General features: G+C 42.5%; 1 protein-coding gene across 1 annotated transcript in view; it reads right to left on the bottom strand.

Moving 5' to 3' along the window:
- Positions 1–19,821, bottom strand: part of trol (terribly reduced optic lobes) — a 466,521-nt gene that overhangs the window by 291,435 nt on the left and 155,265 nt on the right. Inside the window, exon 8 of the mRNA XM_080271051.1 lies at positions 170–280. Within this exon, the coding sequence (XP_080127177.1) occupies positions 170–280 (111 nt within the window). The remainder of the gene's footprint in view (positions 1–169; positions 281–19,821) is intronic.

Genomic DNA, 19,821 nt, shown 5'->3' with positions numbered 1-19,821 from the left:
AATGAGAGATGAAACTGAGATATACTATACTTACGACTGGACTTGGCGGACATTCAACAAGGAAGTTTAAAGGTATGGAAACAACTAGGTACAGAGGAGTTGATGAAAATCCTCCTAAGATGATGACAGTGCGGCGTGTGGGATGAGACTACTTCGTGTGTGTACTTACGACAGGCTGACTCGTCTTCTCCTCCGGGACAGTCATCAATGAAATCACAACGACGGAAGCCATCAATACATTCGCCTGTGTTACACCTGAACTGATCGCTCAAACAAAAGCCTGCAAGGAAACAAAGAAATATTATTAGTATAATGTGTGATATCCTGCATGAATAACCACTTCTTAATATAACTCTGTCACACACACACACACACACACACACACACACACACACAAGTGGTATCCTGCATGAATAACCACTTCTTAAAATAACCCATCACTTGGCGCGCACACACACACACACACACACACACACACACACACACACACACACACACACACACACAAAATATGCACTTAGTTACAAACACAAACACATGAGAAAAAGTAAAATGCACCTCCATCTCTTTACCGGGGAAAAAACAAGCTACAACGCATGATTTCTGCATGCACTTAAGTCACTCTCATCTTAATTGTCGGGACCAAGTGCCTAGCCCCAGGCTCCTAAGCTCCTCATGGGGCAAAGTAGGATTGGATGATGGATGGATGGATGGATGGATGGACTATATTTAAGTTTTTGCATAATGTAAATAATAGCTCCCTACGTGTCAACAAGTGGGTTGGTGAAGGGTTAGTGCCCCTCCCCGTAAAACAAATAACTCAAAGTCAAATGGCCACCCCTTATGGGATTATGGCGTCTGGCAACAGATAGATAGATTGATAAATAATAGCTCTCATGGAAAAAGACTGTACATGTAATGGCTTTTGCGTCAAAGGGCTGAATAATTCGTAATAATATCAGGGGGGTTTGCCAGCCACTCTTTGTGTTCTTGGTATACTGCATAAAGAAACTGATGTGATAAAGGTACACAATCCATCCGTCCATTCGTCTATCCATTCATCATCCGTTACTTTACTGTGCCATTAAGAGTTTACGGCTCTGAGGTTACGTAACTTTGTCCCTGCATTTAATACGTGGATAAACCAAACTCAGATACCCTGTGCAGTATATACAAACCGGGGCATATATAATGATTTTCTCGTCTTCCACAACGCCAAGCAGTTTTTCGTGTGTTGTGAGGGAAAACTCAGTCAGCATTATCAATATCTATCCTTCATCACCTATTTATTTCCTATTCCCACTGCCATGAATAAAATCGTCGGGATATAAGCGAAACTTGGGTTGGAAAATCCGTAGACTTTAGTCCCAGGAACTGTAGCTCATGCTCGCACATAAGCATTCTCTCATTTACACACACACACACACATCGGCCTTGAAGGGAAAGTGAGGGGAAGGGAGGTTGCGTGGCGGTATTGTAAGGGGCAGTGGGCGGCATATCTCATTACTGCACGCACTCAGGTTGCCGCCCACGCGCACACACACACACACACACACACACACACACACACACACACACACACACACACACACACACACACACACACACACACACACACTCATGCATACATTTATATAAACACATGCATACATACAAATATATACACATTTACATACACACCCGTCCACATGTAGCCTATAATCATTCATACATACACATACCGAACATCCATACACATATACATTATAAACACCCATACATATTCATTCCTTTAGTAGTTTTTCATCTCCGTTCCCCCCCTCACACACACACACACACACACACACACACACACATATACGCACGCATGCTCACTCCTTAACTAACCCTCCCACACACTTCCTCTCTCTCTCTGCAGTTGGAAAAATCTATCTTAAAATGAAAAAAAAATCACAAAGCCGTAGGAAACAATAAATATATAAATAAAATAAATAAATAAATAAATAATGTATCTACACTCTGCTTATACTGAGAGATTTCAAAACTTTAAAATAAAGGATTTTTTTTTTTTTATGTTAGCAAAACCACTGGCATTTTTGTTAAGTAGGAGGGAAGTCAAACGAAGTCAATTAATAGTTTCATAAGCACTCTTGCAGTAGTTGTAGTAGTCGTAGTAGTAGAAGTAGTAGTAGTAGTAATTTTTGTTGTTTACAGTTGTCCCTTGTTGTTGGGTGTTTTTCTACGAGGAGAGATGGCAATTTTACGTCGTCAAAGAAAACTTGGTACAATTAGAGATGGAATTTTCTTGATCCAGCTGTGTATACTCCACGAACAAAACAGGGGAGACGGTTCCCAAGGATTAGTAAAAACAAAAAAGAAGAAAACCCATCTGCGCCACGCATTAGTTATTTTCACTTTGTCTCGCCAGTTGTAAATGATCTTCAGACAAAATGGGCAACAGTGTTGTTGTGCTTAATTTTTCTCGTCTGCTTGTTCTGTTACGGAAAAAATAGCTTAATATATCACTTGTACTTCTCACTTTCCTCTGCTGGCTAATACTGCTACACATGCAGAGGCTTAGTATGTTTCTCGGGCCATAGACTTTTAAAAACTCACCTTAAATTACTAAGCTGGGAGAGGCTTCGTACGTTTCTTTCCACATAGATATAAAAGTTTGCCTAATATTTCACTCCTATTTCTCACTTTCCTATGCTGGCTAATACTGCTACCCTGAAAGAGGCTTGGTATGTTTCTCTGTCCATAGATACGAAAGTCTGCCTAATATTTCTCTCCTACTTCTCACTTTCCTCTGCTGGCTAATACTCCTTCGCTTAGAGAGGCTCGGTATGTCTCCGACCGTAGATATAAAAGCTCGTCTAACATTTCACTTCTACTTCTCACTTTCCTCTGCTGATTAATATTCCTACGCTGGGAGAGGTCTGGTATGTTTCTCTGTCCACTGATATGAAAGTTTGCCTAATATTTCCCTCCTGCTTCTCACTTTCCTCTGCTGGCTAATACTCCTACGCTGGGAGGGGCTTGATATGTTTCTCTGCCTGTACATAAAAAAGTTTGCCTAATATATCACTTCTACTTCTCACATTCCTCTGCTGGTTAATATTAATGCACTGAGAGAGACTTGGATTGTTTTTCTATCCACAAATGACCTTTTCTCTAACGGACATGCCCAAGTAAGAAGAGGCCGTGAAACAGAATAGCAGCTGAACTTTTGCCTTTGAGTGTGCGTGGGTGTGAGGTACTAACATGGAAGATTATGTTAATGTCACAGTCTCTCTCTCTCTCTCTTTCTCTTTCTCTCTCTCTCTCTCAGCCTTGATAAGTAAGAACACATTTAATGAAGTATATTTTGTGATGGTTTTTCTGGAAATGAACCCGGCCCTTCTCCCTAGAACTGAGCCCTCACCCCTTCCTCTCTCTCTCTCTCTCCATGCATGCGGTACTAGTCATGGGCGATCAAGTTAAGGACGCAGTTTTAGTTACACACACGACAGCTGCACGGACGAAACTGTACACCCAACCCAAATACACAAACACCCACGCACAGATTGCTGTCCATGGTTGATATTAATGTTTACTTGGTGATATGGCACAGGGAGGCTCTTAGTACCTCTCCTTAAGCGATTTATTTTACTGTTCTATACGCTAAACTCGCTACATCAACACGCACCCACACACACACAGACTGCTACCCATATAAAGTACATTCTCTCTCTCTCTCTCTCTCTCTCTCTCCCCTAGCACCACCTCCCTAGCGACTTATTTTCCCCAAAACACCTAAATATTCCCTCGTACTTTCTTTATATCGTTTTTTGAATCAATATTTTTTTGCATCAGTAAAATACAATCGGTACTTATGTGTAATCTGCAGAATAAATCGCTAAGGAAGAGGTGTTAGGTATCCCAACAGCCGTAAATGCCACTCCTCAAGAGGCTACGAAAATAAAGAGAAAATCATGAAAATTAACGAGAGGAAAAAAGATGACATATGAGGCATGGACGTGAGAGAGAGAGAGAGAGAGAGAGAGAGAGAGAGAGAGAGAGAGAAGAGAGATGAGGAGAGGAGACGAGAGGCTCAAGAAAAGTCAGAGAGAGAGAGAGAGAGAGAGAGAGAGAGAGAGAGGCGTGGGTGGTGGTGGGGGTCCTAGAGTTAGTTAAATAAAAACAATTTGGCCTGCACACCCAACCAGTCCTCATTACATATACCCTCCCTCATCCAAACCACCTCATTCTAAACTGCCAGAGAACTCCACTAACCACTCATTAGCTCATCACGGTTGTTAAGTTCCTCCTCTCCCTTTTATTTAACAATGTTCAGTTCTAGTTTTTACGCTGTGGATTTTCTTTTCGCTTCGTATCTACGCTTCTGTTGTTTTTGTTTATGTGTTTACGACTGTTATTGTTGGTGTATTGGTATTATTAGTATTACTGTTATTATTATTATTATTATTATTATCATTATTATTATTACTACTACTACTACTACGACTAGTATTATTTTCATCATCATCATCATATCATGTTTAACCTAATGCTACCACCACCACCACCACCACCACTACTACTACTACTACTATTACTATTATCATTATTATTATGCACCTCGTCTGCCTCTACATTCAAAGTTTTCATCTATTCTTCTGTCTTCTCTTGACCCTAAATATTCATGCGTTTAATTGCGTATTTAATTTACGCTCTGTACATCTCAAAAATATTCTTCCCAGTATGGTGTAGGTCTGATAATATTCGCCTGTATGTGGTGTTGATTGTATATTATTATGTATTTTATTTTGCACTTGGTTTCGCTTCCAATTTTTATGCAGTCTCTTCTAAATCTTGTCAGTAATTCTCTTCACGCCATCTTTCCTCTCTTCTCCAAGATTTCTTTTTCAAATATTTCCTTCTTTAATTAACTGAAGCTCAATATTCTGATGTATATATATTCGATGTATATATAGTTTTGTACTTCTCAAAAATTTCACGCATTTCCTATTGCATCTGGTAAAAAATTATCGAAATATTTATAATTCAGTGTTATATATAAATTTGTTCATTCTTCTGCAGGTTCACTGATAAATACATAGTTCATTTTTTCCCCTTTTCTTTTTTACTTTAAAATGGCCAAAAATTTCATAGCCAAGTTCATTTAGATTAGTGGATGAATGACACTACGGCTCTACATACCTTCCCTACCCCTTCTTCGTGACTAGCATCATACCCTAGCGTTTATCTGCTGTTACAACTCAGTACTCAAGATGGGGAGATGTCAATTTTAGGCCAAGTTAGAGTAAAATGAGTATAGTTATGGTGACTGCAGGAGCAAAGTCGTGTGTTAGTTGGAAGAGAATGGCAGAGTTACCCCGACCATGAGAGGGCTAATAATGTTCAATATTCTCCAGTAATGCTAATAAGGCAAGAGAAAGTGGGTGATGTGGTCAATTAAACGCAATTATAACACTAGGGGTCAGAGGTCATTGCCCCTCTCTCTCTCTCTCTCTCTCTCTCTCTCTCTCTCTCTCATATCTAGTAATGCAATCTATCTACATCTATTTTTTATCTCTTTATATCTACGTCATCTTGCCTACGATGAATAAGCTGAAGGAGAAATGAAGAAAGGAGAGCTGGTTGTGTGTGTGTGTGTGTGTGTGTGTGTGTGTGTGTGTGTGTGTGTGTGTGTGTGTGTGTGTGTGTGTGTGTGTGTGTGTGTGAGAGAGAGAGAGAGAGAGAGAGAATGACAAGAACCACTCCATGCATAATACAAAAACAGACAGTCGTACCCTCTCTCTCTCTCTCTCTCTCATATTTATTTTCTGCCCTCTCCTCTTACATATTAACCCCCTCAAGGTCGGAAGAAGTCTTGAGGTGCTAATTCAGTACGGTTTGGAAACTTACTAACACCTCTTCATTACCGATTTATTCCTGATTCTGCTGTTACTATATTCTTGTGTGTTATTCATGCAATCTAAGTCGATGTTGAAATGACATAAGAAGCAAACCAGGGGATAGTAATGAGTAGTCTGGAAAATAAATCGCTAAGGAAGAGGTGTTAGGGAGAACGACTTAACACACAAGAGGACGGTAAGGTGTAAAAAGCTAAATAAATCGCTAAGGAAGAGGTGTTAGGGAGAATGACTTAACTCACATGAGGACGGTAAGGTGTAATAAGCAAAATGAATCGCTTAGGAAGAGGAGTTAGGGAGAACGACTTAACACACAAGAGGTCGGCAAGGTGTAATAAGCAAAATAAATCGCTAGGGAAGAGGCGTTAGGGAGAATGACTTAACACACAAGAGGACGGCAAGGTGTAAAAAGCTACATAAATCGCTAGGGAAGGGGTGTTAGGGAGAATGACTTAACTCACATGAGGACGGTAAGGTGTAATCAGCAAAATAGATCGCTTAGGAAGAGGTGTTAGGGAGAATGACTTAACACAGAAGAGGACCGTAAGGTGAAATAAACTAAATCACTTAGGAAGAGGTGTCAGGGAGAACGACTTAACACAGAAGAGGACGGCAAGGTGTAATAAGCAAAACAAATCATTTAGGAACAGGTGTTAGGGAGAATGACTTAACACACATGACGACGGTAAGGTGTAATAAGCAAAATAAATCGCTAGGGAAGAGGTGTTACGGAGAACGACTAAATACACAAGAGGACGGCAAGGTGTAGGAAGCAAAATAAATCGCAAGGGAGACGTGTTAGGGAGAATGACACACAGGAGGACGGTAAGGTGTAATAAGCAAAATAAATCGCTAGGGAGACGTGTTAGGGAGAATGACACACAGGAGGACGGTAAGGTGTAATAAGCAAAACAAATCGCTAGGGAAGAGGTGTTAGGGTGCTTTCTTAACGACGGAAATACGTTCCTTAGAAGAAAAAGACATACAAGAAGAAAAATTAGCCCAGAATTTTTGCCTATTGAGAGATTAAAGAAAAAAAGAAGAAAATTCGTAGGTATGATGATGGGTACTATTTTTTTTTTTTAAGGAAGAAGGAACCCAAGGCCTGAAAAGGGAAATAAAAATGTTGAAAGAAAATTTAAAAGATGGCGGGAAAATGAAAATATATAGTTGTGAGAGAGAGAGAGAGAGAGAGAGAGAGAGAGAGAGATGGGTAGGGAGGAGGGGGAGAAGGAGGGAGGAAGAGATACGATACAAATAGAATGTAGGACAAAAGGAGGGAGGGAGGGAGGGAGGGAGGGAGAGAGGGAGGAGGAATGAGAAGGAGGGAGGGAAGGGGAGGGGTAACGGAGGGAGGAAGAGGATGAAGATATAAATGGAAGAAGAAAGGGAGGGAGGGAGGGAGGGAAGGAGGGAGGGAGGGAGACAGGGAGGAGGTATGAGAAGGAGGGAGGGAAGGGGAGGGGTAACGGAGGGAGGAAGAGGATGAAGATATAAATGGAAGAAGAAAGGGAGGGAGGGAGGGAAGGAGGGAGGGAGGGAGGATAAAGACACAAGTGGGAGGAGAGAAGGGGTAATAGAGGAGAGGTTCTTGAGATGTGTGAAGGAGTAGCAGGTGGTGGAGAGAGAGAGAGAGAGAGAGAGAGAGAGAGAGAGAGAGAGAGAGAGAGAGAGAGAGAGAGAGAGAAACGAGTAGTCAGAAGAATGGCACGAGAAAAAAACAATTAAATCAGTAGAAAAAAATGAGAGAGAGAGAGAGAGAGAGAGAGAGAGAGAGAGAGAGAGAGAGAGAGAGAGAGAAACTAGTCAGAAGAATTTGATGAGAAAAAACAAATTAAATCGAACAAAACAACAATTTGAGAAAATATAAAAAAAAATAAAGCATGTAACAACCCCAATAAATAAATACAAAAAAAATAAATAAATAAAGGGAGACTAAACCACTAACAAACAGGTCTTACGTAATCATTCATCTTTATTCAACTCGTTTTGGTCATGTTTTTATTATGAGTACTTGTAGCCTGCAACCTGCTCTCTCTGTCTCTGTCTGTCTGTCTGTCTGTCTGTCTCTCTCTCTCTCTCTCTCTCTCTCTCTCAGATAACCTTGATGATGAAGAATATGTACAATAAAGACTTTTTTTTTTTTTACGCACGCTAATCGTCTCTCTCTCTCTCTCAGGCTCCCTTATTTTCACAGTTGTCATTGCCTTGCGGTCTAATCCCTTCGCTTCAATAATGTAATCAATCTCTCTCTCTCTCTCTCTCTCTCTCTCTCTCTCTCTATTTTTTTTAGGATTCCTGGGGCTTGAATGGGGAGTGGATGAGTGTGTGGCCCATTTATTTGTGCAAAAATGTTGATAGGTCTCTCTCTCTCTCTCTCTCTCTCTCTCTCTCTCTCTCTTGATCCTTCCTTACTGCATAATTGGGTGGATATGGGATGATGATGATGAGGATGAGGATGGGTTCGCCTGGAAGCAATAGATACTGTAAAACCACAAAGGGGATAGGTTACTCACCTACCCTTATATATATAGACTGGAATCCATTACCGCCTAGCCAAAGCATTCCAGATCTCGAAGGACGGTAAGTTAATAGGAAATTGAGTTTTTGAATTAAGGAAAGATGCAATCGGGGTTTAAATCATATAGAAATAGAATGAGAATTTTGGAAACATTATTTTTGATTGGGATATTAAATCAGGCATGTCTATATATTCTAACCCATTTTTTGAATCACGTAATACAAGAATAGGGGGTTGGATCACATAGTTCTAGAATAAGGGATTGGATCACACAGCACTAGCATAGGGGGTTAAATACGCTCTCTGTCCTTATACATTCTGGCCTTGTTAACCTAGCCAGGGGTCCCTATGCATCAAGAGGGCGTGGACTAATATAGGATTGGCTAAAAGTGTTCTCATAGCCAGTTTCTTCACCTCTAGCATCACGAACCCTCTCAGCAAACACGGCTCATAAAACACAAGAGCAGGTGAAGTGGCTGACTCACACACCTAGCTAGCGTGGCAAATCGACAGTACAATATGCATGATAAGAAAAAAATAGTGAGTCGGCCACGTAATTCTGTTCAGTCCGCCTTCCATCTTCTTCTGTGTTCCCCATCTTCTTCTGTGTTCCCCATCTTCTGTGTTCCCCATCTTCTTCTGTGTTCCCCATCTTCTGTGTTCCCCATCTTCTTCTGTGTTCCCCATCTTCTTCTGTGTTCCCCATCTTCTGTGTTCCCCATCTTCTTCTGTGTTCCCCATCTTCTTCTGTGTTCCTCATCTTCTTCTGTGTTCCCCATCTTCTTCTGTGTTCCTCATCTTCTTCTGTGTTCCCCATCTTCTTCTGTGTTCCTCATCTTCTTCTGTGTTCCCCATCTTCTTCTGTGTTCCTCATCTTCTTCTGTGTTCCCCATCTTCTTCTGTGTTCCCCATCTTCTTCTGTGTTCCTCATCTTCTTCTGTGTTCCCCATCTTCTTCTGTGTTCCCCATCTTCTTCTGTGTTCCCCATCTTCTTCTGTGTTCCCCATCTTCTTCTTCGCTTCCCATCTTCCTCTCCGTGTCTCATCTCCTTCAGGTTATATTCTCAAAAATCGCTGTCCAAATGTGAGAAAGCTTAGCCATTTAAATTTTTGAGTCCCAATTTTAACAAGGGCCTGCGTTGCCTCTCGTTAGTTGGTTAGACTCATAACCTTTCGTGTGTAAGTGAGATGTGTGGTAACGAAGGGGTGCATGAGTGTAGGAAGTGATGGATATAAGGCAGACGCGCACACACACTTACACACACACACACACACACACACACACACACACACACACACACACACACACACACACACACACACACACTCTCTCTCTCTTTCTCTCTCTCTCTCTCTCTCTCTCTCTCTCTCTCTCTCTCTCTCCCTCTCTCTCTCTGTATTATCTATCCATCTATCTATCTTTCTAATTATATACACAAAAAAGGGAAGTGAACATAATCAGAGCGAGCAAGCGAGCGAGAGAGAGAGAGAGAGAGAGAGAGAGAGAGAGAGAGAGATGAAGGGAGGCGGAGGAGGAAGTGCGATGACGTCACGGGTAAATATATGAGAGGATGCGTCGAGGATAAACACAAACAAACAAACAAATAAATAAACATGCAGACGGAAAGAAAGAAATACGAGGAAAAGAGAAGAAAAATATAGGAAGAAAAATAATATATAAAGTTAAAGGCAGGAAATGAGAAAGAAGAAAAAGAAAGAAAATTAACACAATAAATAAAACAAAAGAAATGATAAGAAAACCGCAGAAAAATATAAGATAGTGAATAAGGAAGAAAATGGAAGTGTAGAAAACGGGAGACAGAAGACATCAGCGTAAAACACGATTATTACTTAAGATAACAATTGCAGAAATAAAGAATAAATAAACACAATAAAAATAAACGAGTATATGATGATTAAAGGAAAATTAAATAAAACTCGGAGGCAAAAAAAAGAATAACACGATGAGAAAATGAAAAAAAAAAAAATGGAGAAGAGCAAGAAAAGAAAAAGTGAAGGACGGAAGGAAGGAAGGAAAGAAGGAAGGAAGGAGGGAGGGAAGGAACGAAGGAAGAAAGAATTGAAGGAAGGAAGGAGGGAGGGAAGGAAGGAAGGAAGGATTGAAGGAAGGACGGAAGGAGAGAATGAATGAACGAATGAATGAAAGAAGGAAGGAAAGAGGGAGGGAGGGAAGGAAGGAAGGATAGAAGGAAGGAAGGAAGGAAGGAAGGATAGAAGGAAGGATGGAGGGGAAGGAAGGAAGGAAGGAAGGAAAGCAGGAAGGAAGGAAGGAAGGAAAGCAGGAAGGAAGGAAGGAAGGAAGGAAAGCAGGAAGGAAGGAAGGAAGGAAGGAAGGCAGGAAGGAAGGAAGGAACGAAGGAAGGAAGGAAGGCAGGAACGAAGGAAGGAAGGAAGGCAGGAACGAAGGAAGGAACGAACGAAGGAGAGGAAATGGGAAATAAAGGAAGATGAGAAAAACAGAGGCTGTGTGCATTCCGAGCGCTTAACATCACTGAGACGAACCGACGTGTGTGTGTGTGTGTGTGTGTGTGTGTGTGTGTGTGTGTGTGTGTGTGTGTGTGTGTGTGTGTGTGTGTGTGTGTGTGTGTGTGTGTGTGTGTGTGTGTGTGTGTGTGTGTGTGTGTGTGTGTGTGTGTGTAGTCGTCTGTCTATCCACACATCATCCATAATCTCACCATCCCTCATCCCCCCTCCTCTCTCTCTCTCTCTCTCTCACCCCTTACCAAGTACACCCTTCACCACTACAATTCAATCTAGGGCTCCTACACCGCCCTACACCCACCACCACCACCTACACCACTTAACACTTAACAGTACACCCATTAACACCCCACCTACAACCACTACCACCTACTTACACCCACCTACACCCACCTGCACCTACTTACACCCACCTACAACCACTACCACCTACTTACACCCACCTACACCCCTGTATATAAGAAGGAAGGTACAGTTTCGGGCAAAAGTTCATTTACATCGAGTCGAAATAATGTAAAAAAAAATGTAGTCTTGCATACCTAGAGTTCCTTCACCTTAACTTGGCCCAGATTTTCGTCGTCTTGCTGCTTATTTCACGTAGCTCAGTAATCAGACAGTACTAAGGCTCTACATCCTTTCCACTGCTTCTTCGTGACTACGGGTAATGTTTTCACTCGGTTTTCCGACGATGAGATTGCTCGAATAAATTGATGTAGTTATTTGCACGGATTAAAAAATGAGGCCTGACAAAATTAATCAGCGGGTCTAGATAAGGGTGAAATGTTCAAGTGTCCTGCCAAATGAACGCTTTCACACAAAATTTTAAGAGCTCCATGATTTTTTCCCCATGTTAATAAAAAATAAGGTGAATTAAGCATCTTATCATCAAAAACTATTAATGTAACTCTTTTAAAAAATGATTCAAAATACACAGTTACTAACGAACGCACTCGGACAACCAATCTGCTGCCAGTTTTCATTATTTTAAAGGCGCACTCTACTCACAGGAAATGAAATTGGTTTTAAATTAGAGGGGATTCACATAACTCTGAGACACACTTCAAATCTGTTCGTAAACCGAGATACGTAAGGGAAGATAAATTGACTGTCAGCGCCTTTACAAAAACCCATTGCCATCCTACACCCTCCTACACCCTAGTACATCATCTGGGGGCTAGCCTACACCCAGCTACACCCTCCCTACACCCTGCTACACCTCATTACGTCATCTGGGGCTAGACTACACCCTGCTACACCCTCCTACACCTCACTACATCATCTGGGGCTAGACTACACCCACTTACACCCTCCCTACACCCTCCTACACCTCACTACATCATCTGGGGCTAGACTACATCCTCCTACACCCTCCCTACACCCTCCTACACTCATATACACTAAAGGACCTTGAGCTGTTTTCTTATTTGCATAGCAGCTTCGTGACACCTCTTGCGTGTGTGTGTGTGTGTGTGTGTGTGTGTGTGTGTGTGTGTGTGTGTGTGTGTGTGTGTGTGTGTGAGAGAGAGAGAGAGAGAGAGAGAGAGAGAGAGAGAGAGAGAGAGAGAGAGATGGCTTCTAAATTCATCATCATCATCACCACCCTCCTCCTCCTCTTCATCATCATCATCATCACCACCCTCCTCCTCTTCCTCCTCCTCCTCCTCATCATCATCATCATCATTATCATCATCATCACCACCACCATCCCCCTTCTCCTCCTCCTCCTCCTCCTCCTCATCATCATCATCATCACCACCACCACCACCATCCCCCTTCTCCTCCTCCTCCTCCTCATCATCATCATCATCATCATCACCACCACCACCATCCCCCTTCTCCTCCTCCTCCTCCTCATCATCATCATCATCATCATCACCACCACCACCATCCCCCTTCTCCTCCTCCTCCTCCTCCTCATCATCATCATCATCATCATCACCCTTTCCACACCCTACTTCACATTTCTACAAGCCTTCTAATGTCTCCCAAACCTCCTCCTTCTTCACAAAAAAACAAACACAAAAAAAATCAAAATTCTCCTTTCAACATCTTCCATTAGTCTCTCGTCGTGTGTGTGTGTGTGTGTGTGTGTGTGTGTGTGTGTGTGTGTGTGTGTGTGTGTGTGTGTGTGTGTGTGTGTGTGTGTGTGTGTGTGTGTGTGTGTGTGTGTGTGTGTGTGTGTGCTATTAACGTACACACGAGGATGACGTCTGTTCTTCCTACCTTCACACAATTTTATCTATCTCATCTATCTATCTATATCTATCTAATTTTCAGTCTTATCTCTCATCTATTTTATCTTTCTCATCTATCTATCTATCTACCTGTCTCACATTTCTATCTATCACCTGTCCATTTATCTACCTCATCTTTCCATCTATCTATCTCACCCTTCTATCTATCTACCTCACCATTTAATCCTATCTTTCTCATCTATCTATCTATCTATCTCATCGGTCTATCTATCCTTCCAATCTATCTTTCTCCTGCCACAACTTCCCATTTTCTTTACACATATTCTCCCCCTATCAAAGATGCACTTATTTTTTTCCATTAACTGATTTATTCTGATTTTTCCCCAATTTATTTTTTCCCCAATTTATTTCCCCAATTAATTTTTTCTTCAATTTATTTCCCAATTAATTTTTCCACAATTTATTTTCCCAATTAATTTTTTCGACAATTTTTTTCCCAATTAATTTTTCCACAATTTATTTTCCCAATTAATTTTTTCGACAATTTTTTTCCCAATTAATTTTTTCCACGATTTTTTCTCTAATTTATTTAGCCAGTTTATTTTTTCCCACAATTTTTTCTCAAATCTATTTAGCCAATTAATTTTTCCCCAATTTCTTTCCCCAATTAATTTTCCCCCATTTCCCCAATTAATTTTTCCCCAATTTATTTCCCCAATTTATTTTTTCTCCAATTTCTTTAGCCAATTTATTTTTTCCACAATTTATTTCCCCAATTTATTTTTTCCCCAATTTTATTTCCCCAATTTTTTTTCTCCAATTTTTCCCCAATTTATTTTTTCACATTTTTTTCCACAATTTATTTAGCCAATTTATTTTTTCCACAATTTTTCTCCAATTTATTTCCCTCATCTATTTTCTTCAATTAATTTTCCCCCAATTTATTTTCTTCAATTTTTTCCCAATTTATTTCCCCAATTTATTTCCCTCATCTATTTTCTTCAATTTATTTCCCCCAATTTATTTTTCCACAATTTATTTTTTCCCAATTTATTTTCCCAATTTCTTCTTCCCAACGCCAAGTGACTTCATTTATTTATTTTGATTTATTTTTATTTCTTCCATGGCCAAGTTCTCCCAGACACAACACAGTAAACATAGACGAGAGGGGAGGAGGAGGAGGAGGAGGAGGAGGAGGAGGATGGAAAAGGGGAGGGCACAAGGAACAATGACGAGGAAGGGATGGGATGGGATGGGATGGGAAGGGATGGGAAGGGAAGGGATGGGATGGGATGGGAAGGGAAGGGATGGGATGGGATGGGAAGGGAAGGGAAGGGATGGGATGGGATGGGATGGGAAGGGATGGGAAGGGAAGGGAAGGGAAGGGAAGGGAAGGGATGGGAAGGGATGGGAAGGAATGGGATGGGAAGGGAAGGGAAGGGAGGTGGAGGAGGAGGGAAAGGAGGGAAGGAGGGAGGGGGGGAGGAGGTGAGGGGAGGAGGGGTGTGAGGGAGGAATGTCAAGGTCTGAGGGGAGGAGAGACTGCGAAGGGAGGAAGGAGGGATAATAATAATAATAATAATAATAATAATAATAATAATAATAAAAGAGAGGATTCTAGGAAGGTAGCTGGAGAGAGAGAGAGAGAGAGAGAGAGAGAGAGAGAGAACAGGGTGGGAAGGAAGGAGGGAGAAAGAAATGTGTGATGGAGGAAGAGTGAGAACTGGGAGAGGGAGGGAGGGAGAGAGAAGAGGGTGTGAGGGAGGGAGGCAGGTGGATGCAAGTGGATGGAAGAGAGTGCCTGTCAAGCAAAAAGTGGAGGAAAGTGGAAAGGAGGTGGAGGAGACATATGGATGCAGGTGGAGGAGGAGGAGGAGGAGGAGGAGAAGGAGGAGGAGGAGGAGGAGGAGGAGGAGGAGGAGGAGGAAGAGAACTGGAAGAATGGATGGATAGATGATGATGATGATGATGATGATGACGATGATTATCATTATTTTATATTAATGCTTCCAACTCTGTACAGACATTAAAAGCCCGTTCCCTAAAGCCCAGGAGTCCTCTATGCCACACTCCTTCACATGTCCCCACTTCGGCGCTAACACCCACCGTCCATACTGAATACGTGTGGCAGAATATACAGCTGTGAGAGTAAAACAGTGAACGGAACAGTATACAGCATGAGAGAGTGAAAGAAAATTGAATGCGATGACTTAGAGGTGTAGAAGTGAATGAAACAGTATATAGAGACACGAAGAATGACCTAAACAGCACATGGAACGAAAGGGGAAGTTTATAAGAAAAGGTATGAAGGGAGAGAGAGGAAAAGAGACAGTTTAAGACGTGACAGTTTAGACAGACATTGCATAGTTAAGGAATCAATGGAACAGTATATGGAGCGAGACGGTAAGAGGGAAGAAATAAATCAAGCAGTTTATAAAGAGGAAAGAAATAGATCAGGCAGTTTATAAAGACACTGAATAAGAAGGAGAGAGAGATTTAAGAATGAATGGAAGTTTATGGCAAGATACACTCACAGGATTTAAGATTTATTGTATTACTGTTTACGATGATAAATGGAAGGAAGGAGGTAAAAGGAAGTAGGAGAAGGAAGGAAGGAAGGAAGGAAGGAAACAGGCAGTAAAGAAGATAAATAATGTGGACATGATACAAAGGTACAAATATAAGAAGGGAAGCAAAGGAAGGAAGGAAGGAAGGAGGGAAGGAAGGAAAGAAGGAAGCAAGAAGGCAAACGTATTAGACAAGTAGACACGGAACTACGCAGGCAGGGTGGCATAAACCAGGACAGGTAAGAACAGGTGCAAAGTCTCGAACTCTTGCACACACACACACACACACACACACACACACATATTTAGCTTCTACCTTGGCGGGGACGCAACCTTTTTGGCACTGTATTCTTTAATTTTTTTTATTTTTTTTTTTACCCTTTCAGCAAGATAAATGGAGTCTTTTTAAAATTTACGTGTCTGTTTACTAATACAACTACTACTACTACCTCTACTACTAATGCTACTACTACTACTATTACTACAGTTCGATTCAAAGCTTATTATTTCAAAGATCATTTCTTGTAATATAAAGTCTAGATATTTTTTTTCAGTTCACTTTTCGTACTTATTATCCTTGCTGCCAACCCCCCCCCCCTCTCTCTCTCTCTCTACCTTGCGTGGGAGAAGCCAACCTAAAGATATATATATTTACTCGGAAGCTTGGAATCTGTCGCATCCTCACGCCATTATTGTGACTCTCTCTCTCTCCCTCTCTCTCTCGTCCTCATTCCTTCCTCATGATCATCTCTTCCAAGAATTCTAATTATTTGTTACGGCTCACTCCCTTCTACTCTCACTCTCTCCCTCTCTCTCTCCCTCTGCCTTTCTCATTGCTTTTATCTTAACATCTGCTTTTATGGCACTGGCTCCTTCGCTCGTCTTCTTTTCTCCTCCTCCTCCTCCTCTTCTTCTTCTTCTTCTTCCTCCTCCTCCTCCTCCTCCTCTTCTTCTTCTTCCTCCTCCTCCTCCTTCTAACACCGCCGTTTAGAAGTCAAGCTCCCATGACCCATTCAAAAAACACCACAGACCTGCCCCGATCATGAAAGGGGTTAACAGACTCAATACTAAGACTCTCAGGCTCCTATAACCCACTTTTTAAACACTACCAGAGTTGTCCCGACTCTGAGACGGGCGATAATCTAGCAAACACTATTTTTTCCCCTTATTAACGACTAGTAAAGCACGTGAAGGTGAACAATGACGTGTAAAAATAAAGTACAAAATAAAACACTCGCTTTTCATGTGCCAAGTGTTTGTCTGCTGCAGTGACTCGTGTTTTTTTTTGGTTTTTCTTGTTTTTTTCCTGTGTTTTTTTGGACATACGGAATCTGGCCTACACTGCCAAAAGGAGCCCGGTGGCCTAGTGGTGCCGGTCTGTCAGCCTGGCTCCATCTTGAAGGAAATTAAGTCTGTCATCTATCTGTCTACCTATCTATTGCCAGACGCCTTAATTCCGTAAGGGGTGGCCACAAACAAATCGCCTCCATGTCACTGTCCCCCACCATTTCACTACCTTTAAATGAACTGGACTGTGACTGCCTAGCCTCGGCCCCCTATACATTAGTGAACAATGCCTGTTACCGTAATCTATCTATCTATCTATCTATTCAACCCGCGGGCCTAAGTCATCTCTCTCTAATCCCCTTCCTGTTAACCTGTTCCATCCAATCCCAGCAAATTTACGAAAGCTGATGTCTCCACCTAATTCTCGGTCTGCCACTCCCTCTGACTCAGCCTGCTTTTACATCCTGATCGTGTGTCTGTTACCTCATCTCTCAAAACTACACAACAGCAGTAATAAAACGAATAATGGGCAAAAAAACACAGACTTTCGATAACAAACTGATATAACTCCCTTCCCTTTACGCCACAAGTTACAAAAGTTATGGAATATTTATAATACTGGTTCTCTCTCTCTCTCTCTCTCTCTCTCTCTCTCTCTCTCTCTCTTATCCTTCTTTCCGTCTTAAAAGTATCTTACCTTTCGTTACTTTACGCCTGTCTCTTTTTTAACTCCACCTCTCCCTCTCTCTCTCTCTCTTTCTCTCTCTCTCTCTCTCTCTCTCCTTCCGTCTTAAAAGTATCTTACCTTTCCGTACTTTACGCCTGTCTCTTGTTTAACCCCACCCCTCTCTCTCTCTCTCTCTCTCTCTCTCCCCCTCTCTCTGGGGGGAAATCAACGCCCCACACGGAAGCACATTCACGGATGTTTTGGCAAGCAGTAAGAAGTAGGCGAAAAAATCCACTCAAACCCACACGCATGATGGGAGGGTAAGGAGGGATAGGGGATGAGGAGGAGGAAGGTAGGGATGGAAGAGGATGGAGAAAAGGAGGGGGAGAGAGGTGGAAGGAAGGAGGAGGCGGAGAAGGAAGAGGATGGAGGAGGGAGAGCTGGAGGGAAGAAGGGGGAGGAGGAGAAGGAGGGGAGAGAGGTGGAAGGTGAGGAGGGATAGGGGATAGGGAGGAGGAAGATAGGGATGGAAGAGGATGGAGGAGAGGAGGGAGAGGTGGAAGGAAGAAGGGGGAAGAGAAGGAGGTAAAGAAGGAGGAGGAGGTAGAGGAGAAAAGGAAAAGAGAGGAGGAAGATTGAGAAGGAAGAGGATGAAGAAGAGAAGAGAGAGAGAGGTGGAAGGAAGAGGGAGGTAATGAAGAAGGAAGAGGTAGAGAAGATGGAGGAGGTGGAATACGAGGATGTGGGAGGTAGCAAAAGAAGGGAGGGAAGGAAGAGAAGGAAGAGGACAGCAGACAGGATGAAACCGGAAGGAAGAGGACAGCAGACAGGATGAAACCGGAAGGAAGAGGAAATGAGAAGGAGAGGGAAAGCGGGGAAAAGGGAGTGAGAAGAAGAGGGAGGGTGAGGAAGAGGGAGGGAGATCTAGAGGGTGGGTTGAGAAACAGGGAGAGGGAGGAAGAGGGAGGCAGAGAAAGAGGGAGGGGGAGGAAGACGGAGGTAAAGAAGGAGGGAACGAGACGAAGTGGGAGGTAGGGAAAAAGGGAGAGGGAGGGAGAGGAAGAGGGAGGAAGGAGGTAGAGAAGGAGAGGAGACGAAGAGGGAGGTAGGGAAAGAGGGAGAGGGAGGGAGAGGAAGAGGGAGAGGGCGTGGGAGCCAAGCAGCAAGAACCAGCAGCAAAAACTCTATTTAGATCCACACGCTTGATGTGGAACAGGACAGGTGGAGCGGGGTAAGGGAGAGAGAAGAGATGGAGGACGAGGATGCGGGAGGAGGAGGAAGGAAGAGGAAGAGAGAGATGGAAGAAGGGGAGAGGAAGAGGGAGGAGGAAGAAGGGAAGAGGAAGATAGATGAGGAAGGGCAAGGAAAGAAAGGCAGAAGAGGAAAGTAGGAAGAGAAGGAGAAAGGCAAGAGAGGAAGAGAGGGAGGGAGAAGAGGGAAGCAGAAGAAAGAGGAGGAGAAGGGAGAGAGAGAGGAAGAAGAGGAAAGCAGAAGAAAGAGGAGGGGAAGGGAGAGAGAGGGAGAAGAGGAAGGCAATACGGACGAAGATAGAGGGATGTAAAAGTTGAAATAGGAAGCATGACAGAGAAGTAATAAAACGAAGAGAAGAAGACAAGAAACAGAAATAAGTATACGAGATAGTAAAGCACAGAAGTAAAGACGAGACCAGAATAAAGGAGAAAGAAAAAGAAGACAGTAAAGAGATAAAAATATAATCATAAAGAGGAATAAATTTTCGAAAAGATAAATAAAAAATAAATAAATAAAGCAGGGCATAGAAAAAAAAAAGATTGACAGGAAAATTGGATAGATGGAGAGAAAAGATCTTCCTCTCCCTCCCCCCCCCCCTCTCTCTCTCTCACTACACCTGTCACCACCCCAGCCAAACACACCTGTCACCTTCTCTCACCACCTCCATTTTTCCTCCACAACTCGTATTCTTTCCTCCTCCTCCACATCCTCCTCCACTTCTTCCACCTCCTCCACATCCTCCTCCACCTCTTCCTCCTCCTCCTCCACCTCCTCCTTCTCCATTTCTTTCTCATCATCATCATCATCATCATCACCACCACCACCACCACCACCACCACCACCACCACCACCACCACCACCACCACCACCACCACCACCATCATCATCATCATCATCACAGACGCCTGACACGGGATGACAGCTTCACTAGACAC

Source organism: Coenobita brevimanus, chromosome 44 (genome assembly GCF_032717465.1).
Source record: "Coenobita brevimanus isolate Jiangsu-jjx chromosome 44, ASM3271746v2, whole genome shotgun sequence".
NCBI lineage: Eukaryota > Metazoa > Arthropoda > Malacostraca > Decapoda > Coenobitidae > Coenobita > Coenobita brevimanus.
The sequence above is the reverse complement of the archived record's forward strand: the minus strand, read 5'-3'. Positions and strand labels throughout refer to the sequence as shown.